The sequence below is a fragment of the Falco naumanni genome, chromosome 8 (assembly GCF_017639655.2).
Source record: "Falco naumanni isolate bFalNau1 chromosome 8, bFalNau1.pat, whole genome shotgun sequence".
Classification (NCBI taxonomy): domain Eukaryota; kingdom Metazoa; phylum Chordata; class Aves; order Falconiformes; family Falconidae; genus Falco; species Falco naumanni.
In genome coordinates, this window is record NC_054061.1 from 42,795,235 (window position 1) to 42,820,397 (window position 25,163).

The 25,163-nt window shown below is 35.3% G+C and overlaps 1 protein-coding gene across 4 annotated transcripts in view; it reads right to left on the reverse strand.

The window, feature by feature from the left end:
• Nucleotides 1-1,883: 1,883 nt before the first annotated feature.
• TTC21B (tetratricopeptide repeat domain 21B) overlaps nucleotides 1,884-25,163 on the reverse strand; it is a 38,726-nt gene continuing 15,446 nt past the window's right edge. For 3 of the 4 annotated variants that reach the window (XM_040604422.1, XM_040604421.1, XM_040604424.1), the window contains 16 exons: nucleotides 24,671-24,895; nucleotides 23,624-23,862; nucleotides 23,243-23,315; nucleotides 22,090-22,200; nucleotides 20,439-20,577; nucleotides 18,829-18,935; nucleotides 17,292-17,480; nucleotides 14,097-14,207; nucleotides 12,905-12,986; nucleotides 12,010-12,160; nucleotides 11,400-11,561; nucleotides 10,799-10,994; nucleotides 8,809-9,033; nucleotides 6,349-6,469; nucleotides 4,020-4,087; nucleotides 1,884-3,089 (listed from right to left, as the gene is read on the reverse strand). In XM_040604422.1, coding sequence (XP_040460356.1) covers nucleotides 3,012-3,089; nucleotides 4,020-4,087; nucleotides 6,349-6,469; nucleotides 8,809-9,033; nucleotides 10,799-10,994; nucleotides 11,400-11,561; nucleotides 12,010-12,160; nucleotides 12,905-12,986; nucleotides 14,097-14,207; nucleotides 17,292-17,480; nucleotides 18,829-18,935; nucleotides 20,439-20,577; nucleotides 22,090-22,200; nucleotides 23,243-23,315; nucleotides 23,624-23,862; nucleotides 24,671-24,895 — 2,277 coding nt within the window. In that variant the 3' untranslated portion in view covers nucleotides 1,884-3,011. The remainder of the gene's footprint in view (nucleotides 3,090-4,019; nucleotides 4,088-6,348; nucleotides 6,470-8,808; nucleotides 9,034-10,798; nucleotides 10,995-11,399; nucleotides 11,562-12,009; nucleotides 12,161-12,904; nucleotides 12,987-14,096; nucleotides 14,208-17,291; nucleotides 17,481-18,828; nucleotides 18,936-20,438; nucleotides 20,578-22,089; nucleotides 22,201-23,242; nucleotides 23,316-23,623; nucleotides 23,863-24,670; nucleotides 24,896-25,163) is intronic. The other variant, XM_040604423.1, reaches the window with a different exon arrangement.

Consider the following 25,163-nt stretch of genomic DNA (forward strand, 5'->3'; position numbering starts at 1 on the left):
GTTTAGTCATTTTAGCTAATTATCCTGATTATTTTACCTAATAATACTTTCTAGACCACCTTTCTGATAATGGTATGACACTGAAAAAAGCAGTATGGAATTAAAATGGAAGTATTATTTAGTATATTGTCACCAGAAATGTTTACATATCCTCCACAAGATATTCCATGCATTCTGTACCTGCAGAAGAAAAGGGAACAAGCAAAGAGAGGAAGAAACACCTAGGGCTTATGCTGCTATGGCTACAAGACTGTTTGATTTCCAGTTTCAGTGAATGAATCAATCAATAGAAACAACAGCTTCACTCTCCTCCTTTATTCACCAAAGGCAAAACTGGAAGATGGGTTGCTAAGCAACACTACACTAAAGACTGCAGCTTGTTGAAATTAGCATTACTGACTCCCCTCTATCCCAGGCGTCTCTTCCATTCAGAACTCTTTATTAAGAAAGAGGCTAATTAAAAAAAAAAAAAAAAAAAAGCAGACTACCAGGACATGCATTTTTAAAATAAGAAACTGTAAAAGCAGAAGGAAAGCTGAAATTAACACTTTCAATCAGTTACAGAGAAATGAAACAAAGACTTTCCTTTTTCAAAGAAAGTAAAAAAGGATTTAGTAAGGACAGGAAAACTTGAATTGGCTTACATAAACCAGAAGGGAAATGGAAAGGCCATTTATTTCTTCTGGGGCTACTATACTAATGTAAGATTCTTCCCTAAAGGACTACTTATAACCACTGTATTTTTTTTGTTTTTTATATTGAAATCCAAAGATATGCCACATTTGTGTTCTTTGTTTTAAAGACCTCATCTACAAAAAGACACTACTGGCTAGATATGCTTAAGATGGCAAATGGGAATGCTGAAATATTTTTACCTGCATGGTATACGAATTAAACTCTTCACCAAAAGTTAGCCACAAATGCTCAAATACTCAGTTCAATTCCTATCAACTAATTTCTGTATCTTATTATCATTGCCGTGACCAAATCTGTTACCCATCTTATGCTCATGACAAAAACAAAGTAGATGTAGACGCAGGTTAGTCTTGCCTTTTTTGAGAAGATCTTGCATCTATCTGTATAAAACTGCCTGGTTTTACTCTGAACTTCAGCTAAATATTACTCCAATGCTACTGAGGAAGTAAAACCACATCTATCCTCTATGAATAGGGCTGTGTACAAAGAAATGTTGTTTTACTAGAGACTGCCTTGGTAAGACCTATGTACTTATTCTTTTAGCAGTGGGGAAAAAAAACCCAGAATCCCGAACAGCATAATTTAAGAATTCATAGCCTACTGAGCCCCACAGCCCAGCTCCCTTATAGTTTCCCCCAGCCTCAGCATTTTCCAGAACCTTCCATGTTCTTCACTGCACTCCTATACCATCAGTTTTTCCCCAGTCTCCTAAACCTTCCTCCTCAGAACTCTACCACGCTGCACAACTTGCAGGCAAAAACCAGGGAGCCCACACTGTGCCTGGTATAGTTACGAACACACTTATTGCCGGCGCTCAAACAGAAGAGATAAGGCTGCAGAAAAAGTTTCAAAGTTCCCTAGGGAAGCAGAGGCCGCTTATTTGGGTCTTTTCTGAATTCTAATATTCACACAAATCTTGTAGAAGTGTTATAGTCCTGAGATACGTTATTAATTTCAGTTTACCTGACCAACAGCTCAAAAAAGTTACTGGAATGCAGAGCCTGGAAACCACCAGTAGGCAGCATCATTGTGTAAGTAATGCATGCCGATCTATTTAGGAAACAAGGATAAACAACCACCCAAGATACAGCACCGAGTTACTGATAAGCAATATTAGATACAATTATGAAGAGGCTCTCTTTTGTAGCCTTAACATTCAGTTGTTTTAAAAAAGAAACCCAAAAGAATCAAAGTACAGTGACTTTATACAACGTCAACATGGAAAGCTAAAATTATCTAAAGGAGGAAATGTTATATTAAGAAACGTAATGACTAGTATTAAAAATTCTCTTTTCATGCCAAAACATTAGTTTTCCAGTCAGATACATACAACAGAAGTGCTGTTTGAAAACAAAATACAGCAGTGTAACAGTGTTTTCTGTTAGGCAATTGTTTTTTCAAAACCTCTGCGTCACTGAGAAAAACCTGATCCTTCTCCTTCCTCTCATTCATTCATGACATGCTGTTGCTCCCTTAAAGATCCACAGGTACATTCTGTATGTGAGACAAGATCATAATCCCCTGTATACAAAACAATTTCTCGATAAAGGTGTTTTACAAGGATTAAACAAAATGAGTACTAACTTCTGCACATATGACTGTACTGCCTACACATACAACTCTGAAAAACTGAAGTCTTTAAATTAGAAGTGCCAAACATTTCTCCTCAGGGAAGTCTGACAGGTGGATAACACCGCATGAGTAGCAAATAAATTCTGCGTAAGACTTGCATGATCTAGAAAAACTTTTACTAAGTATTTACATAAGGTCTTAATTTTAAATATTAGATTTTCATTAAGATGTAAGTTTAACTGAGAACAATGTATACAGCTGGTTTTTCAAGATTAAAAAAAATAAAGCATGCTTATAATAAACGTAAAAATAAACCCCCATGCTTTAGAAATCTGCCTGTAGTAATAAAGATTACACTGTAATTATGAATATATGTTTTACATGAACTGAAATCCAGCATCTTAACAATGCACCTGCACTAAATAGCACTCTAAACAACCTAGCCTATTTCAAATGGACAAAACAAAATAGTTTCATGCTTTAAAACATTTTTATAATGCTGATTACAGTGAAACTTTACATAGCACACATGCAAGCAGTATTCTCTCCTGAGAGAGAGTAAATACAATTTCTTTCAGGGCTACAGATTTTTCTTGAAAATAATCCAGATCTCTAGTACAATTAAATTAATAATTCACAATACTTTTATGATGAGATGGGCTCTGTCACTGCAGTATTTTATTCACAATTTCCAAAATCAGATTGAACAAGTCCACGAACCATAAAAAAAACCCAAAAAACCTTCATGTTCTTAGTGATGCACGGGCCTTGTCAAGTATTTCCTTTCTAATCTTTGGATAGTTTGGATGTGCTTCAAGGACCTGTCAAAAGACAAAACCACCCAAAATTTCTGAAGGGAAAGAATACTGTGTCTGGTTATCCCCCTCATCACTGAGCTTAGCTTACACTTCTGAAACCAAAATAACGACATGACAAGTTTGTTTTAAGAATGCATAAATATTTAACTGTGGCTAAAGACTACCATAAACAGGTCAAGAACAACTTCATCAAAGACACCTTGCTTCCCTTTCACGCTGCCCTATAACCTTGGTGCAAAAGACACAGAGGTTAAGGGCTAAAGCCTCTGGGTGGCTTGAAATGTGTGCATTCAGAACAGTGACCGCTGGAGATGCTTCCAAGGTTTTACGTATACTTTCTCTGCAGAGAAAAACTGCTCTTATGTTTTCACTCCCTCAGGCTTTCTTACTATGCTCTACCCACTTCAACTTCTTGCCCTTCAGTTCCCTCCTCTCCCTCATCCTTCCATTCAATTTCCCCCCAAAAGAGCAAATGAATTTATTTATTAATACTAACAAGTATTAATTCATAATGTTCACTCTGCTTCTGTAATAGTATCCCTTCCACTTATTCTGCATCTGCTCTATTTGTGCTTGGACCATACAAAGTTAATACTGGAAGTTATTTTCTAACTGTGTTCTGATATTAACATTTGATTAACTTCTTTAGCTATACTTCTGTATGGATTTACCAAGTTGCAAGCACAGGCCCGAAAGAAGGTGCTGCCATTTGAATCTGCTTTCACATAGGACAGCCAGCTACTTTTTCTCTTATTTACCTGGTGGGAGCTCAGGATAAAGCAAATTATATAGAGAATATTTAATCAAACTTATTAAACAGGGCATCTTTCTGACATTAAACCATATATATTAGAAATTTAAACAAAAAAGGATCATTATGTGAAAGAATGTTGCTGCAGTAGACAGAATATTAAGTACATATACAAATCCTACCTTATGACAAACATTGATTGCATCAACATATCTCTTTCCTTTCAGGTAATTGAAAGCCAGCTTGTATCCTGTAAGTAAAAGGCCAGGGGCGGGGGGGAAATAAGGTAACAATTTTAGTTTCTGTATTGAACAAAAATATCACATTCAGATTAATTTTCATCACCACATATCTCTAAAGTTAGCATTTTTTTTTGTAGTATTCTCTCATCTAAGCATGTAGAGATCAAAATTTCTACTGAAAGTCACTTCAAGTAGTAAATAAGAGCCCGTTACACGCTGATAGCTATATCTGGATCAAAAGAAGATGTTCTGGAGAGCATGTGTTACTACAGGGAATACAGAATAGTTGTCCTCTTTCAATTACTATGGTACCCCACAGTTTCTCACTGTGATCTACAATACACTGTCCCTTTGTAAAGGCCATTATTAAAGAAAAAAAATAATCAGGATAGCAACAACAAACTGGGAAACTGAAATGCTATTCTGTTCCACCGTCAGTAGACCACAATAAAAAAACCCCTCACACAAAATGGCTAGCCGCATAGCAACGTGTCAGCCTGATACTTTCAACACAAAAAGTATAGCTCAAGTATATCAACCCAGAGAGGGATCAGGACTGAGGGGAAAAGAGATTATAAACATGCAATTTCCAAAATATTAAATTTTAAATCTTTTTTTTTTAATGAAATTATCCTTACTAGCAAATGAGTACATCCAATACCAGTTTACAGTTTTACTTGCCAGATGCAGTTTGTGCTGCTTTAACCATTTTAGTTTTGACACATGACAATTCTCACAATGCTGTATGCAAAACTAGAAAACAATATACACACAGTACCTTCAATGTCATACTCTCTGTATGCAAGATTGTTCCACAGTTTAAACTTCACTAAGGCATTCTCCTGTCTAGACACCAAATGATCTTGTAATTTAATTCCTACCCTCTAGTGGGTTTCAAAATAGCAAAAGAAGTCTTTATCTGTGTTCTCAAGAAACCATAGGTTTTTACTATTAAAACCTCTTTCTAATATTTATTTGATCAACAATTGTAACACCTTAGCCAAGATATTAATGGATCAGTCTACAGAGGCAGGAACAACTAGTCCAAACTCATACTTTGATACCTAGAGATTTTCCCATATAACCTAAGTCAGATTTCAGTCAGTCATTTTTATTTTTATTTTGATATCCAAGTCCTCTTTTGCTTTGACCCTCCTAATTCTTTGACTCACAGCACATAGGGTAACGTCTAGTTTTGGCAATCCATACATGCACATGCATTTTTATATTGTTAAATGTGTTACAAAAACAGAAGCTAAACCAGAAGTCATTTAATTCCATTAACAAAACACTACTTTAATTTACAGACTGTATTAGATAAAATCATGAACCAAGCCATTGCAGCATCCATGAGTTACAGTTAAAGAAACAAAATGTATGGCAGTTCATATGCATAACAGTTACAACCTTGTTAAAAAAGCCCACTGGTTTTCCAGTTGATGCCAAAGGTGCTCTCACCCCAACACTAAAAAAACCCTACAGGACAAAAAACCCAAGGGCACAGGTTACCAACAGCAAGCAGCATGCATTTTTGAGAGGCCACAAGCATAGCCCAAAACCTGGAACAGGATTTGTGTAAACCACCAGCCTTGGGACTTTGAGGCACTCTAGGCGTTGAGTAAGGAAGGGCATTTTATCTTATGTATCCATTTCATAATGGGTTTCCTATATTAAATTAGTCTAAAAATGTGACAGTTTAGTGTAGACTTCTATTAACCATCCAAATCATAACCTCAACAGTATTCCAAGTTTCCACTTTTTAAACCATATATAGAAATTTAAATAATTTTAAAACTCCTTACTCGCGTATATAAAACCTTATATCCATATAAATAGATAATTTGTCCGATTATCAAAATGCAAGAATTAAATCAATGATCTGCCACCATAAGATATATATTGGGTATTATAAAAGGTCCTCTCCTATAAACAGTACATACTGTATTATTATAAAAACATTATTAAAAATTAATGCTGTACTTATACAGGAAGTTGTTCACAAAGAGCAAACTATAACTTTTTCAGACTAAACCTCGTTACTAAAACAGTAAGCAGAAACTTCTGAAGTATCATAAAGCTGCTACCTCTTGCCACAGGGGCTTTCCAAGTGAATGTTAAGTACACCTTCACACATCTGTGTTTTTTAAGTAAGGAAAACCAGTCATACTCTGTCTCTACAGAAAATTAAAAGGAGCCTTTGCAGTAAAGGACAGCTGTTTCATTCCTACTGTACTGCCTGAGATCATACTTAGAGGTTACATATACATGCCTATTGTTGGATTTGTTTGGTTTCCATATTTCCAGGCCATCTCGTAATTTATTGCTGCATCCTTATATGCTTGTTCCTTTTCCATTATGTATCCCATGTATTCATAAGCCTTGCAGCATGACTGCAAAATATAAATATTAATTCAAAATTTTATTTAGGTAAGCTTATATATAATAATACTGACAGCTTAATTGCTTAAATACTTCAAATCTGTACAAATGGAAAGCATAAGTGATACTTGTACTAACACTGATAACAAGATAATCTTGATTTAAAACATTTGTAATACAAATCAGTTATAAGGAATTCTGCACAGCAAGCTCTTAAGTTGCTCTAAGTACAGAGTTCATCACTGCAAGTACTCCTTCAAAAACGTTTAGAGCCTCCAGGATATCTGTAGATACCTCTCTCAGTTAATAACAACCCTATGGCAGCTGTGTTTCAAGTCCAGCCAGAAAGTGTTATATCTTCCACAGATATTGTTTAACTTTTTCTTAAAAAGGAATTTTCATAGCCTTATTTTTAGAAACTCTTTTACATCATAATTTTCCACTTAAAACTAAAGACAGACACAAATATTCTGAAGAGAACACCAAGCATTAAATACTTCATTTTGTACAACTCCCAAGTGGCAGGTTCCAAGCATCTGAAAGGTTACAAAAAAATGTTAAGCGCTACATAAAAATACTAGCCTTGCTTTTCTTACGCATAGATATAAATACATTTAACTCCGTAATAAAAGTTAGCATGAAAGATACAGTAATTCATACAGAAATCTTACATTTAGTACATAAAGCAGGAAAAAAATTACAAAAATAAGAAAAACCCTAACTGCTATATGCCCTTACTGTGAACAGCTTATATTATCATGCTGCCAATAAGTTAAATATTTTCAAGCAAAAAATGAGGCTTTTATGAAAATATGCACCCTTTTTACAAAGGCAGAGCAAAGAAATGCTGATATATAAATTACATTCCACCTTTAACTTCACTATTTCCCATTAGGCTTCCAAAATCTACTGATAAAAAGCTTTCAAATCACAGCATACTGGGATAAGCAGTATGGCAATGCCTCAAAGATGAGGATAAAAATATATTTCCCTTCTCACTTGTTATAAACAAAGCAAAAAGTTAAAAATCAAGAAGAGTAATCAGTAAGATTCCCCAATTTCATAGAAACAGTCTGCTCATTGGGGTCTCACTAACCTTAAGATCAAAACAAACCCAAATTACAAGACAGTAGGCTTTTATGAAGTTTTCACTCAACATATTTACTTAAATCGTGTGTGTATATGTATATGCCCGTCTCCACATCATTCAATTCTGACTGCTAAAAATCCTAAAAACTAATCCATCACAACAGCATGTTTTCTCAATCTAATCAAATCAAATCTTCCAAATGAGAGAGTACCATGCAAAATATCATCTTGAGAATTAACAAGGTATTTTAAGCTCTAAAATATTCAACATCTATTTGTTTATTACAATTCCTTTCAGCTACTTAGCATGCAAGTTGGAGAAAAGCCAATATCCTCACTGTGCTGTTTTGTAAAGGAACTGGAGTGGCAGACTTCTAATTTGCCATCCTCCTTCCTATCAAGCAGAGCTTGTTTATCTAAGTTCCTCATGGGTCTCTTCAGAAGAAAATAAATTACTTGGTAGGCTAAGTTTTTAAGGCTGCTTGGGAGATTCTGCAAAATAAATGTCCTTTGTGGTATACACCTGCTCAACAGACCATCTATTTCAAGATAGGTCTCATTGTGGGAGAATAACTTGTGTTTATCCTTCAGTGGTATGGATTTTGCAACTTCCCTTGGACATCTGGACAAGTGTGGAACTGACTTTAAGGTAGAATTTTTTCTTAAATAAATTCAAACTAATTTTCTGTAAAAATGAAATTGAGTACATCCTATTATGAGAAGCATCTCTGCAAAAGTACATGATACTATTACACCAAGAAGTGTTCTATCTGCCTCTTAATTTTATATTCAGAAAAAAAAAAAAAAAAAAGAGTACAGGTTCAAAAATGTTTACCTCTCAAGGGGGTTGCAGAAGTGTGACTGAATAATGAACCTCACCTTCGATACTGATACATTCAGAAAAAGAAATACATAGTACCAAGTCCTTTTCTAAACCAAATGTGTGCACTATAAACAGTAACCTGGCCTGCAACATAGTATCTATGGAAGACTAGCCTAGTGGACGTGCCTCATGTTAAGGAAAGTGAAATGTATAGATGGAGAAAACGTGACCAGCAAAAAGGGACAAAACGAAAAATAAGCACAAGTATAGAGCTGCTGGTTTCCTGGCTTGTTTTGATCTACTTCTCCTCAGTAAGTGAAACACCAGGCAACTGCAAAAAGAAATACAATTTGAAATCATGTTCCAGAGCAAAACTAAACATTTAGATGAGTTAAAATAGGTGGTTACTAAGGTTACTTTTAACGTGCACTCACTTACCCTATTATGACGAAGGCATCGTTTTAATAATTCACCTGCCATATCATATTTTGCAGATTGAATATATATATCTGCAAGCAGAAGCCAACTCTTCTCAAACTCCTCTGCATCAATGGGATTCCAGCTCATTTTTGAGATCCGTTTTAACTGATTTCTGGCTCGTGGGGTCTGTTTCAAGATCATGTAGGCTGTAGCCATTCCCAAAAGTGCTGGTATATGATCCTTCTACAATAAAAAGCATAGTGACTGCAGGGGTGCTTTTTTATTTTGCTTTTAACTTTTTTTTTTTTTTTTTAAATAAGACTTTCACCAGGTGTCTGAATACTAAACTAAAAGCTACACTTCAGGAAACAAAGATAGATCATCCAGTTTTACAACACATTTTCCATCTAGTGCTATGATTATTTCTGTGAGACTAATCATGATAAATACCACATTAAATAATTAAAAGGCTGAATATAAGTTTGGGCTCAAAACAATCTTCAGACAGGAAATGCTGAAAACATCCACAAGTATTTAATTTCAGCAAGAACCATTCTGATGCCACTAAAATCTATCCTTCTGACACACAAATAAATACTTCAGATAGAAACTGAACTCACTTGAAGTTGCAATGCAAGTGGTATTTTCTACTTTTAGAAGCACCTGTTAGACGTCAATAACAGAGACACCAATTCGTATTATTAGGTTTACAGCTCCTACAAATGTAAGTCTAAACTGCCTATATCCAAAAGCTACATATAACAAACAGCATTCTTAAAAGCCACCATTCTACGCAAAAGCCTCAAGCAAGCAGTAAGTAGTGCAGCAGCGAGTGTGATTTTTAAAATCCTGCCTTTATTAGAGCAGTGTATATATGAGAACGGGGCTTGCATCCCAAAACTGCTTCCTGAATACAGACAGTAGTTCCATCAGCAGCTAACTTAAAAGCTTCTTTTTTCCCCTCAGTGTTCCTTGCTTAGTATTGGTATTCTGCCTCTTCGTAGGGTTGTGCTGTAAATAGGCTTGCCATAGTGAGTTTAAAGAAAAATAAATAAAACTGACCCCACCAGAAATCCCTCTCCCACATAATGATCAGCTTATCCTCCCTGCCCTCCCTCAATAGTCACACCCAGCACGGATCATGAACTCTGAAGAGATTAAAACTGTGTATTTTATTAACTCGAGAGAAGACTAAATAGACCGAAGCATACTTCCTGCTGGAACTGTCACCATGTGAAAAACATTCAATATTCACAGGACCTCAGATCAATTCTGAGCAGGACTCTGAAGCCAGTACTGGAGGCAGAGGGCCACCTTGTCTGCTATTCGATTCCCAGAATTGCTTTACACTAAAGATAAGCATCAGTATACTCAGCTCAACAAAGGAGCAGTTTACTACACAGTTAATGGGTAGTAGTAACTTAAGTATTCCTTGGCCTTCCGGTGGACTAAATGTTGAAAGGTGCTGGTAACAAGAATATGTTACTAATCCTAAAGCTAATGACTACAAGTAGCTGTAAAAGAATGAAGATTCCCATCATAAGGATGGATTTTAAGCAGATGGATAAGCATGCCCTGAAATCTAAATTCTGTCAAATTGCCATGAAGTACATGAAGGCAGCTTATATTTAATTGTTTTTGTTTACAGAATGAAGGTAGTGCATAGACTTATATCATCAGACACTGCTGGTGAGACTGGGAATTAAAAAGCAAACCAAACAGCCAATTCACATTTCAGTAACTGGCAGCATTAGCATTTAGTTGAGTTATAAATTTGCAATCCAACTGAAAACCTCCAAAAGATGTTATTCCAGCACAGTTGGCTGTTTTGTCTTTTTTTCCAAGTTTTACATAAAATATTCTTTAATAGGAAAAAACCCCAACCTTAGAATGAATACGACTAAGACACGCCACTATTCCTGAACATAAATTGTGAGACTAGTTAAAAAAACCTAACAACAAGTAGTAAGCGTGAACAAAGACTGATGCAATGAGACAGGTTACTAACCTCAGCCACTACTATTTCAGTGAAAGTGTTCAGTGCTCGTTCAACACTTGATTTTTGTTTGGTTGCCATGAGACAATAATTTTCCATGATTCGCAGTTGGACGTGACCCTGAATGGTCTGAGGCTTGAGTTCTTTCAGAAGATTTTCTGCTGTTCTTACAGCCAACTGCACAGACTCCTGCTTCTCTGTTGAATTACTGTTATCAGAAAGAAAGTGTTCATAAAAGCTTACTTTTTAATATACACCAGATTAATTACAAGTTAGTATCAATTCCATACTAAAAGTATACCATTTTGTACAAATGGCTCCGTTACAGTCATTCAACATTAATTCTCTTCTGTGACAACAGCAATTCCAACCTAATAAGCTGTTTTTACCACTGCAAGTGACCAGGACTTCCAGATAGCGTCTTCTATATTTTCTGCTTCAGACTGATTCATTACAGTCTAGGATGGTCTCTCACAATACATTAAGTCAAATATTCAAAGCATTAGATAAGCTTGAAATTCTAGCAGCTTAAATTTAGGCATATTATTAAGGGGAGGCAGAGGAAGGGGACGACAGAACCACCCAAGCAGTATTTATTTCATATATAACTTACCCTATGTCAGCATCCAGATTTTCAAAGACTTCACCACCCACTGTTTCATTGTCTGGGTTCAGACAAATCTCAATCATGTTGTAGACTGCATTCTGTCCCCAGTCACTGTCCTTCCGAGCTTTATTAAAATGCCGTAGTGCATCATTTGGTTCACCTGTATACCTAGATGGAGAATTACAATATTTAAAGCTAGGCAAGTAAAATTTGCTGCCCCAAATCCCACCCAAATGCCAAGAAGAAACCCAAATATTTAAAAAAAGATTACACACACTGATAAACAGCATACATACTATTGAGAGGAACTTGTTTTTGCAGACTGAAACCAGTCTGATAAATTTAGCAAGAATATCCCTTTTAACCAGCAGGAAATACGAAAGATGTATCTGAGACAGATAAAATAGCTTCATTTCAAAGAGGAGCTCATTGGAAAGTATTTCAGAAGAGAAAAGGAGACCTTTCCTAAGATCCTAGCACCTCAAGTAGAGTAGCACTGTATTACTTCTTGCTTACTTATCACACTACAGATAGCACCTTTGAATGATAATGGATTACAAGAAAGCTAATTTAAATACGGACTACATAAATATATCTTAACTATAATTGCAAGTACCAAAGATAAAGTCCTTTGCAGTAGTGAAATCCTGGTTCAAGCTTTGTTCTGGAAGAATGTTTTTCAGCCATTAAAAGAAATCTTGGGACTTCTTCTAGTTTCCCAGCTCTTCTTAATAGGTCAATTAATCGCGACAGGGTTGCATAGTTATCTGAGTATATAAATAATTAGATCATTGTAATTCTAGTTATTTGCTGTATGAATAGCTTAAAAAATAAAGATCTCTGCTTGTTTTGTTCACATACATAAGCTGTATATGGTGTAATACATAAGGCATATTACACAGTAAGCACAGATCAAACATGAAGCTATCAAGTGGTACTTGCAGTACTGCTATAAGAGCCTGTATAAAGAGAAGTACACTTCACTTTCAAAAGCATTCAAACAAAAATATTCGCTGTACTCTCATGACTTCTTTCACAAAGTCCACTAGAAAGCTTTACATTCATTAATGTACTATTTTAATAGATTTTAGTAACTTTCTCCCTGGTCAAAATTTGCAAATTGCTAGGAGAAACTGATTCTTGTCTGTGGTAAGTTTCCTTTATTAATTTTGAAATGAAATGCTAGCTTTGTGTTCATGCACTTGATATCTTAAACACAAGAAAAAGCATTTTACAGTCACAAGTAAATAACAGCCTAGCTATATTTGGCTCGAGGCAAACAACGCACATTACATTGCAGTGAAGTAAATTACGGCATCTACAAGAAAAAAATTTCTCATCTTCTCCTCCAATAGCTTTATGTTTTTATATACAGTAAGGGTCTTTGGTTTTCGTATCTATTACATCATAAATAGCATATTTCGTTGTTAATCATACAATGATATTTATCCCTCCATCTCATTAGAACTATGTATCAGAAAGAATTAAAAATACCACTGCTAAATATTCACCTGGCTTGCGTTCTAGGAGCTGTTGGAAATGAAAGACAGCTTGTTCATAATCTTGCTTCCTGAACATGAGATCAGCCATCATCTACAATATTGACCAATTTAGAGGAAACAAAACAAAATACTTTTAGTCATGGTTTTATAATGAACGCTAGTTCTGCAAAGTGGGGAACTGAAACTATAGGTTTAAAATGCTGCAGGAATTGCACGAGAAGTAAACTGAGTTGGGTTTTTCATTACTCTGGAAAACAAACTCTCTCTATACAGACAGAATAATAATGAGCAGGTACAGGCTCATAACTCAATTGTTCACCTAAGGTAGAAATTGTAAGAAATAAACACTTTGATGGAGGTTTAAAATGTGTTTGGCTTTACTTGTATAGTTTTACTGCTAATTTATTTCCCATAAATGCAGATTAAGCACATAGAAAAAAAAAATTAGTTTAAAGTTAGGGGAAAAGAAAGATGATAGCCCACTTCAGCAGTAGAAGTAAACCAAATTATTTCATTTCAGTTTCTCTCCACTGAGAGGTAGCTAGTAAACAGTAAATTTACTAACAATATATTAAAAGTGCCATTACCCCTGTTCTTGCACCATAATAGGATAAATTCCAGATGTTAGACTGCTGTGAGAAAATAGCTTATTCCAATCTTAAAATCATTCTGCTCCTAATGTGTTAAAGCAGAAGTTGTCAGTGTACTGAGCTGTCTTTTAAGCTAAGTAGTATACGAATCCTGTATGGAGAATCTGCACTGTGATTGGAAATGGTTAAGTAGGAATACGATGTAAGGATGTAAAACCACCATAAGTACATAGTTCTTTTCTTCTGGAGTTTTTTTTTTTTTAGATACTTGCTTTAATATTACTGTGCTGGAAAAATAACTTCTTCCCGGACCGTTAGTCAATTGTTAATAAAACATGCGTTAAGCCATGCTTTATCGGTATTACAACTACTACTTTCAAAGATACATTTTTGCATTGAGATAGAACAAAGGGTACAACAGCTAGAAACTTAATATTGAATCATTACCCAGCATAAACAGAAAAACATCTTGTTGCAATGGATTTTTCACATGTTTTTTTGAAATCACAAGCTGCAGGCCTTCTTAAAAGTAGTATTTTATGGATCCATCACACTGCAAAGACACAAACTTCAAAAAACTTCTGATACAGCATTAGTATAACACCACATACCATGGTTGCTGCTTCATTATCTTGGTCGTTCTTCAGTAGTAAGGAGCACTGATGTTGACAGGCATCAGTATCATCTTGTGCAAGATATAAACGTGCAAGTTCCAACATTGCCTGTATATTAAAATATTTAACTATATGTAATTCAAAGACGAAGAAAGCTAGCTCAGTTCTACAAGCATCAACCTGATTATTTCAGAGCCTCAGGAAAAATTTACTTCCCTTCTAAAGAGAGCTTTCTCTGTGTTTCCTGTGGACTCTTGGTCAAGTAATTTGATTCATTTCCATTCCCTCACCTTTAAAACACAGAAAACTTTTCTTCTTGAGAGAGATATTCTGGAAGTACATTGAAAACAGAGCTGCTCAGATAGTTTTGCTCTGAAGACTACAGTATTTTGGTAAGAATAACTTGGAAAAAAAAATAAATGCAAGTAGTTTAAAATTCATTGACAGAAGCAAATACCTTATTAACATTCACCAATTAGCATTGGAATATAAGGAAATTCCAGCAGAAACTGTTTTCTTATTTGCATTTCCAAACCTACCACATTAAGATTGTGTGTGGGTCCATTTCTGAAAAGCAATCGTGGAATAAATATTAACAAACTGAAATCTACATAAGCATGCATCCTTAAGGCTGAAGTCCCATCAGAGACTATTCTGAATAAAAGGCCACAGAAAAGTTTACGAACACAAGTTGCCACAGATTTAATCAAGTTCCCATTGAAGCAAATGGGAGTTAAACCAATCACAAAGTAAAATTAGCAGTAGAAAAAACAGTAAGCAATGTCACTCCCGCTTAGTTTTACATGGTGTTTTGATTTTGTTTTCAGAAAGGAGATTTTTATAACTGCACTGCAATTCTCTCTCTGGTTACACTTGTGAAAGGCACTTCTAAATCAGAATAGTGTTTTGAACATCCTGTTCAGAATATGAAGGCTACTTGCATAATATTTAACAACTGTTTTCTTCCTACTTCCTGTTATTTACATATTCAAACATATACTATATAATTATGAAACAGAAAAGCAGGTGGGTAAGCTTTGAAATGATATGGAGATAGCATCCATGTAAAAATTTTAATTATGAAAGTTTTCTTCAAGCCACTGTTCTTATGTGCATCACATAGTGGAAGACCAAAAGGCAGCCTGTTAGTCAAGGAACCCTTCCTGCCCCGGGGCAAGACAGAGAAGAATGCTGGTTAAACTGGACTTCTATACTAGATTCTACTGACTGGAAGTGGTCTCTGAATTTTCAACTCCACCCCAAAAAATGATACTGTAAAATGATGTGCTTAATGCAGTCTGTGATCCAGTTCAAGTCTGCTTCTGGAAACTGCACTGCCTCTTACACGTCAGAGAAATGAGGTTGGGTATTACCTACCAGATTTGACTATGTAAAACGAAACAACAAAACATAAAACTCTTATGACACGGACTGCAATATCCTCACATTTAGCTGAATAATTCATTTAATGCAACATTTCAAAGCTGGTTTGGGTTACTTTAGCTAGAATACAGGGGACTTTGTTCTGATAAAACAAGGTACAAAGCTTCAGAGGAATTTCCAATACTTCCATATATAGTTTTAAGGAAAACAGATTCTGTGAAGAGATCAAAAAATATGCAGATGTTTAACAGCTCAAAGTTATATTTTGTAGTCTAAAATAATTAAATTCCAACCTTGTGGTAGCAATGTTTTTAAAAACAAAGGGAAGAAAACAAGTTGAAATCTACTGAAACTATAGAAATGAATGAGATGACTCATACTAGTTGTGGGTAACCAAAAGTATTTCGCTATTCAGTACTCTAAGCAGAGAAAAAGTTCTTAATCAGAAATTTAGTCTTAGATTTTCTAAGATGTTATTGTATTCTGTATTGTTAGTGAAATAGGATTAAAATAAGAGTCTCCAGTAAGTGCATCTAACAGTACAATTCAGTACAAATGTCAGCACACAGCGTTATCCTGCAACAATGGGAAACTCTCAATAGGATGATTTTTAGCAGGAATTGAAGGGAAATGTCATGCTGGTATTTCAGTACTAGTGTGAAAGAAAAAAACCAACCCCAAACGATAAAGTATTTGACACTGAATTACTGGGATGGCATACCACAAAAGCCATAGCTCTACCAGAACTATGACAGGCAGTCTCCTGGGTATTAACAGTAGAATGGGGAAGTCACTCTCTTTAGAAGGTTTTAAGGATGTTTATTCCTCCCTCAAATTATTTTTCTCCTTCACCATTTTGACAAGATGCCTTGAGGAATACCTGTCTCAAAGATGCTGAAGTTGTAGCTTTAGGAAGGACCTAGACTCTTGAAACCTCAAAACACAAATTCAAGTATTAAAACCAGGCAATATGTGGATAATTTAGCAGCTGGTGAATCTAATAGCTGTGCAAGAAGCAGCAGCAAACTAAGAAGTCTTCACATACACCTAAATATACAACATACATGCTAGAAAATCATAGAAATCTGACAAAAGTTATACTTGTTTGGTTTTAATCTAAAAACCCACTGAAGTTGACACAATTTTGGTGCTCATTATAAATTTCTTAGCCTTTCACTTCTCCCTCTCTTATCTCCAAAACCCAAGGCTGTGAAAGAGGAGGAGGAAGAGGAAGGGATAAAAATAAGCTCAAATTTACCAGCATTTATCAACAGGCAGATTTTTGGGAAAGAGATAGTGTAGTGAAGAAAGCAGCAGTGCAAAAATCACAGCTCAAAACCAGCAAGATTTTGTGACTAAAATCAGAATTCTTCTAAGTCCAGTATAAAAGTCTAAAACTGCTGAAACAGACACAGAAGAGAAAGAAATTGTCTGAACTGACCAAAATCACTGGCACTTCATTCCAGAGGACAAGCAGCAAGGAAGATTGTTTCAATCTCCAGTACTACCATGCTGTAACTTACACACCCTCAAATGGTACATGAAGACAGGCTCACTATATGATCTAACAGTCATCTCTTGAGTGCATGCGGTCCCACTTGAATCAGGAGTTTGTGTAAGAGAGAAATCAGCAGTACATACAACTATTTTATCATTATAAGCAATGAAAAGGAGAGAGTTCAAGGTTCTCTGTATATCATAACGCAGAAATAATTGCAAATCTACACTGTGGATAATTGGAAAACTGTATTGCTAGATATGAAAATTGAATGGAAAAAACAATGCAAAATAGTCCAAGGGAGAACTGACCTTGTTATCAGTTTCACAGTGAACAAGAGCTTCTTTGTAAAATTTAATTGCTTTTTCATAGTTTCGCTGGGCTGTAGAATGTTTTGCAATCTCAGCACAAATTTCAGCCGCTAACTGTTTCTGTGCAGGAACTGCATCCAGCTGTTCTACTTGAGCCCGTTTAAGCACTCTGGCTTGTAATTCTCGAGCCTCGTGTGGGGGAAGGAGTGAACAGTCAAAAATTTTCAAAGAAATGAGTTTTATATGATCTACTTTAAGGTAATTAAAATTTAAAAGGTTCTATAAAGACACTATGTATTTTATAGATGAATCCCCTCAAATAATAAAGTCTCTGCTATAAAAAAAAAATAAAAATCAATGATAGCAAACAAAACAGTCCCCCCCAATATATCTCTCCCCCAACCACCTGTCTCAAACTGTCTTGCTTCCACAAAATTCACATTAAAAACATGCTGAATAGCACTCTAGTGTTCCAACACTTTCAAGATGGAATCCCATGCTTTTTCTAAAATACTCCTTATGACAACTGCATGCCAATCCAATACTGTATAATTCACACCTTGTAGAACATAACTTTGAGATGATCGTACATACAGCATTTTGTGAAATATAAGGAACAGAACATTAAAGCAAAAAGCTGGGGAGGGATCCAGTTTATCCCCTGTGTGCTTGGACAAAAGGGTGGTGTGAACATATTTATTTAATACTCCATTTAAGGAATATTTAGGTCAAATACATCCATCTGACAAAAGATGCCACATTTTTATCGATCTAAATTTTTCCCATGTTTATTTATAACTAACATCCTCCCCAATTCAAATGGTTATGTTCCAATTTATAACTATTAGCAGAGTTCTAATCACAAAAAATGCTGGTACAAGATATCACCGAACAAAGTGCATAATTTACATAATTTACTTTTCTTGTTGGTCAGAAGATGCTACCAAGGCTTACTGCTCCTGTAACAGAGTGGAAGTATAATGGAAGAATGTATTGACCTAACCTGTTGTCAACCTTTGTTTTAGAAGAAAGCATCTTCTAAAATCACTAGCATCCAACTCTGCTCTTTCAAGCATCAGTCAGTGATAATACTCAAGTCCAGAATGTATAGATCTTATTCTTGTTATTTAAAATAAACAGTGATACAACAAAGCGACAGGTAGCCAAAGAACAATCTGGCACAGCTTTCAATGAGTGCTGTTCAATGCTGACCTAGAGATATGTAACCTAGCTGTCCCCATGGTTAATTTTGTTTTTGCCTGCTGTGCTAAAACTATGCTCCACACACAAATGAAGGCATAGTACAAATGCAGGCTTCCAGTAAAAGCCTGCTTTCTTATCTAGAATTCAAATAACACTGCTTACAAAAAGCTTAGACTTTCTAACCAGTTACGTTCTTTACATTTTGCACCAGCCACTGGTGCTTTATCCCCACCATGTATGCGTTTTCCTCATTCACAAGCATATTATGGTTAGCATCTGGGAGAAACGTGAGGACATTGCAAGCTTTCACAGGTTTTTTTGTTTTCCCCTTTACCTGTTGTAATGAAACAACAGCTTCATCAATCTTCTCCATTTTGCTGTAAATTTTTGCCAGAAGCACCTGGTAACGTCCATCTTCCATCAGAGAAGATAATTCATTAACTGTAAGAATTACATTAAACAAACATTATTCTTGTAATAACCGATCCTGGTAAAGTTAAATTAAAGATGAAGCTCTCCACATACTCCAGGCAAGAACTTAAACTAAAAGTTTACAGCTCAGTCTTATGCATTTAGGATTGTGATTTGACTTGGTGTGTTGTTAGTGGACAGAGCAAACATTAAAACCTACAAACAGAGTGAGATTTAAGCCCAGAGACATGAAAGATGCAAAAGGAATTTTTAACAAAAGAAAAAAAAGAAGAAGACTACCTAAGCTATTTGCATTCTCAGAAACACGAGAAAACTTTTGATTTAAGTGGACAGGAAATAAAGCCACTCCTGACACTTCTTGTCTAAATCCTCCTCAAAGTCAATGAAAAATGTCCAAATGGATTCTGAGTGCTACTGTACACCCAAAAAGCATAGGATTATTTGATGAAATTTCTAGTCAGACCTCAAACTACCTTTCTTGTGCTAGAATCAGGAACAGACATTAATATAGTTAACTAAATATTTCAGTACCTACTCAAAAAGTAGCAAGACACTTTTGAATAATGGTTAAAACATATATGCATAAAATGAAATTTGAAGAATACAAGTTCTCCCTGGCTTGTATCCATTTAAATCTATTGATAAAGTGGTATCTTAAGCACAGTTCCACATTAACACATACAAGCCACCAAAATCCATGTTTTATCTTTATTAAATCTTAAAAAATTATATTGAGCTGTACTATTAGCAAACTGTCTTCAAAGTGCTGACATGGTTTTCTAAATCAGAGATTAGGCCACGTAGCCAACTGTGTAAGATCATTCCTTCCAGTACATTTCCTATATTTCATTTTTCTTTAACAAGCAAAGGATATTTTAGCATTTCTAAAAAAAATATTAAATCATTCAGTAATTTTCCCAATTGTCCTGGTTTCACCTCCAGCCAGCAACTAAGTACACACAGACACTTGCAAACTTCACCCAGTGAAAGCGAGCTATAATCTCTACTCTGCCACCAAAGAGATTGAGAGAAATGCATTAGCAATTGCGGCATACCACTTTGCTGCCTTTGACTCCAGCTGATACTAAAGTTCTAGCATGTCTGTCCAGTATGTCAGCTAAATTTGAAGACATTGCCGTCTAGGATACTGGGTAGCATTTATCATCTAAACCACCATTCCCTAACAGCAGGAACGACTCATCTAATCATGACAAATCCAGAATCAGAATCATTTGGTAGCAGAGAAGAGAAAGAACCTTGTGTGGAGCTCTGCTGTTATATTTACTGACTTCATCTATCACAGATCTTCCAAGTTCAGAAGTCTTGGCAAAAGCACCTTTAAATGTAAGTGAAGTTTATATCAGAATGCCTTTCTCATTTATCACTTAATGGTTTCCTGTGTTTTAAAGTTCAATAAAAAGTTTATATGGAATTGGTTTATTCCTTAGAATCACACAGAAAACACAAACAACAGTAGAAATTGTGTAATTTGTAAATTAGTAGCATTCCTACCAGGCTCATGATCTAAAGCTTGCTGAAGTATTTTTTCTGCCCTTTCATACTGCTTCAGTTTCATTAAAAGCTCAGCCAAATCATACCAAAGGAAATTCTGTTGACCACTTTTCAATGTAGCCTCATAAAAACCAATTGCCTAAAAAAAAAAAAGAAAGAAAAAAAACACCAAAAACCCTATTATTTAAAGACAAACCTTAAAGACAACAGCCTTGCTACTTCGGTATTTAATGACATGCTGCTTAGAATTTTCCCTGCTTTCTTAATTTCTCTTGTAACCAAAACATTCCTAATAAATACTGTATTAAAAAGATGTTATTTAGTTACAAGTCGAGGCTTCCAAAAATGTAATGGTAAATTTAAGATAAACAGAATAACTAGAACCCACATTCTGATAAACATGCATTTACATAGCCTAACCACGTGATCACTTTCTATCTTTAACAGGATCACTGCCAATTAAACTACATTTTCAATAGCTTCTGAAGTTGTAGAATTCCAGTCAGACTGGAGTCAAAGTTCTCCTTTATTGAATACAAAGGACAAATATTTTCCCAAAGTCTATCTGCAAAACATGAAGCTAAGAGCAGTAATGAAAATTTTAAAAACACCAACTAAGCATAATCTAATAGAAAGAAGTCTTCTCTCTTTGTATTTTTAAACATAAAAGCTGACAACAATATCAATTAAAAAGTAAAATATTTTAGAAAAAAGCAATGTTCTGGATCAATAAACTATTATTTCATAAGTTTTTTTAAAAACTACTTCAAAATAACAACACAAACAGGATGTTGCTTCTCTAATTAAAGAGAAAAATGAGGACTGGAATTATGTTGAAAAGTTACATTTCCAAAATGAATTTGAAATATTTTATTAACTTCTATTGTTTTAAAATATAACATGTTTAAACATGCACAAAAATCCACCTATCAGGCAGGCTACCTATTTAGGCTTAAGCATCCTAAGAAGAACATAGCTGAAGACTCAGAATAAAAAATTATAGTCCATAAAATACCCATAACTGTGTGGATTACAAGGTTTTCTATAGTAACTGTAGGAACCCCTGCAGTATGTTAGATTATCGCACAGACATAAAAAAGTTTTGAAGCAGCATGGAGCAACATAGGAATCATATACTGAGCTGCTTGTAATACTGACCTAAACAGAAGCGAGGGAAAATCCTAGCATTGCAAACACCTAACAGCATTTGGACGCACACTCCAGTAGTTTGAGGTTGCCCAAATAAAATCATTAGCTCCTGCAAGTCTCCCCCAAACATTTTCTTCTGGCTTTCCTACAACAAGAAGTTAAAAGCCTCTATTACCACTCCCCAGTGTTGAGGCTAGGAGATGTAACAAGACTGGGTCAATGGAGACTTAATTAAACATGGTTTTGAGCGCAGACCCAAAACCACAAACTGCAAGTCACCAGAACGACAATTCACCAGGTTTGTATTCACCAATGTGTAACTGTGCCTTTAGCCAGATACTTTGGAACAGAGTCTAAACTTACTTTCAGGATAAAAAGTCTGTTTAGCACTTTAGAGTGAAATGCTTCGGCTACCCACTTGAAAACAAAATCAGGCAAAGCCCACATATTGACAATAACGAATACAACACTTGATTAGCCTAATACAGTACTTATAGAATACCTGTGAATAGTTATGTGTTTTGATTAGGGCTTTTCCAATTTTACTTGCTACAGCTGGATCATTTGGATTTTTCTTCAAAGCCTGCTTGTAGACTTCTATGGCTTCATCAGGCTTCAACATAAAAAGACAGAAAAACACAAGTCAAAGATTAAGATAAAAAGCGTATGAAAAAACCAAAATCTGGTAACACCTCCAGGAATGACCGCCAAGTACTGCTGGTTGATGAGCTACACCACTTCTGAGAGAAGAACGGTCACTATGAAACAAAGTAGTATAAAGCCCATGGAAATTTACATTCCCATGCTAAAACAGAATGTGGAAAGAATCTGGCAAACAAATGAGTTTGAATTAATCAGATTCTTTTTCCACTGAAATTTCTCTACTATTTTCACTAGTTAAACTCAGGCAAGCTTATTAACTGTGTTGAATGATCATCCATTTCTCTCTAGCCATGTTACAGCACATCTAAAATTCCCTTCTGCGTTATAATTCCTCACTAAGGAAAAAAACTAGGCACAAACATTAACAAGGAAACAACCGTTAATCGCCTACAGATCCCCAAACTAGTAATCTAAAGTATTAGTTGTGTGTCCTAACTCAATCTATTCTTTCAAAACATGAATTTAAATGTGTATCCTTCAGATTCCTACGTTCACTTGACTACACTGTCTTCTACAAATATTTAAGATTTCCAGTGCCATCAAGAAAGCAAAGGATGTCAGAGATTTATAGAAATTTAATAATTTAAAAATATTATATACAACTTTCAATATGAGAACTGTTACCTAAGCTTCAGAACTCCTCTAAACATCTCCAGCTTCCCAAATTTAATTTAGCATGCTCTTTAGATTTTTGTTAAGTCTCACGGCTTGGTGTTCTTTTAGATGAAATTCCCTTAACTTTCAGCCAGTCAGTTACTACAAGAAAAGCATTTTCAACAGCTTTTTCTTTCAACTTAGAACAGTTACATTGTAGCCAGTAATGTTGGTTTTTTTAAAACCTAAAGCAGTTTGTTTGCCAACTACCAATCAATAACAGCCAGCATGCTACATTGTTTCTACTTGCTAGAATCAACAAACACTCTACTTGCTAGAATCAACAAACACTCTACTTGCTAGAATCAACATTCCATTCCCCTCTAGCAAGGTCTTACCTCTTGAATACTCATGTATGCATCACCAAGAAGAAGCAAAGTGTAAGCACTCGGCCGTTTTTCTACTAGGTCTCTGGAAACAGAAGACAGAACCTTGCTCAATATTTAACACGTCAATATGGGTATCTAAAGAACAACAAACAGGGCACAATAAGTTTATCCTCTGAGGATTTTGGGTTTTATTTCTGAAAACAAACCAAAAAAAATCTGAGGTATTTCCAAAATAGGACTTCCAATTACCATCTTAAATGTTAATAACACTTACTCAAATTTGTTATGTCACTAAATACTTCTGACTTACTGTAATAGAAAGGGAAAACATGAGCTCACCATGCTACCATTAAACATCTGGGAAAATACATATACATCACAAACTTTTACCTATAGCAGCCAGCATACAACTTCTTATCTTTCCTGTACTGAAGATAAATATCTGCCATTTTTTCTTTAGCTTGTACAAAGTAAGGCTGTTCTGGTGTAATATTTCGGAGCATAGTCAGGGCTTGTTCAATATCTCCTTGAGCAATTGACAGATCTGCATTTGCAATCACAACTCTTAGTTCCTCAGGAGTTCCAGAAAATTCATTAATGGCATCTTGCAGTATTATAGCAGCTTCATGCTGCAAGTAATAAAACCAATAGAATTAATGTATTTCCTGTTGTTGAACAGCCAAAAATAAAGACATCATAAGCAAATTAATGTCTGGAGGCATTACACAAAAAAACCAAAACACCCACAAAAAAACCCAACCCACAGTATCCATTTGTTTTGCTAAAACATTGAAAATGTTCTCCCTCCTTCTTGATTCTGTTAATAACATTCATGCAATATGAACTACCAGAAAAAGTTTTAGTAAAGAAAATATTTGCATTACATATATACAAGAAGATGCTCAAAATTCAACTGGACAATGCCATTAGCACCTTTGTCTAACAGGTCCTGCTTTGAGCAGGATGATCTCCAGGGGTCACTTCCAAGTAAACAATTGTATGGTTTCTCTTATATTCTTATACATACACAGTGTCCTACTGTTTATTAAGAAACAGCTGATAGTAAGGATGCTGCTACACAAAGATAAGAATGCAATCCAAAAACATTTCCAACAGCATTCTGACAGCAAAACAAGAATCTACATACTAGCAAGTGAACATCAACAGTACCTCCTCAAAATGAAAAGGGGTTTTGTAGATTCAAAGTTGAACACCTGCAAGTAGGTGTTGGTTTGTTTTGGGTTTTTTTTCTGAACCATTTAAGGTACAAGCTGTCAAGTCAGATATTAACATCTTGGAAATTTTACCAAGCAACTCCTCTTGGTAAAAAGAAGTGATAGTTTTCTATTCTGAACTGATGAGAATAGACACTTTGTCAAGGGGAAAAAGAAATTGTTACCAGGTATGTATTACATCTTAGCAAGTTTGCCATCTTACCGGTTCTCCATTCAAACGATGAGCTTCTACTAACTCTAGGAAGACAGACACACGATCACTTGCATCAATTTCAATTCTTTTTCCTTTAGTTTTTGAGGAAGATGTAGATTTTCTCATTCCAGGCAAATTCTTTGCCATCTGTAAGGTCTTAATAGCTTCTGATAATTCTCCCATCTTCTTCTGGGTTTGGGCCTTAATTAAGTGATAAACAGGATGTTCTCTCACCTAAAAAAAAAGGCGAGAGAAGGAGTTTCCAAATTTTACTTTACGCATAGCATTCAAACCATCCTGAAAGTAGATTTTTTGTATTTTTTTTTAATATTGACCTTGGTTCCTTCTTTCCTCCAAATACATCTGATTTCATTATCAGTAATTTACTTATGAAAATAAAACGTTGATAAGAGAAATTAACTATGTACGAAGTTGCAAGCACCTCTGCGTCTCCTAACTAGGTAGTTAATCTTCAGCTTTCATGCATCACTTGGAGGACGGA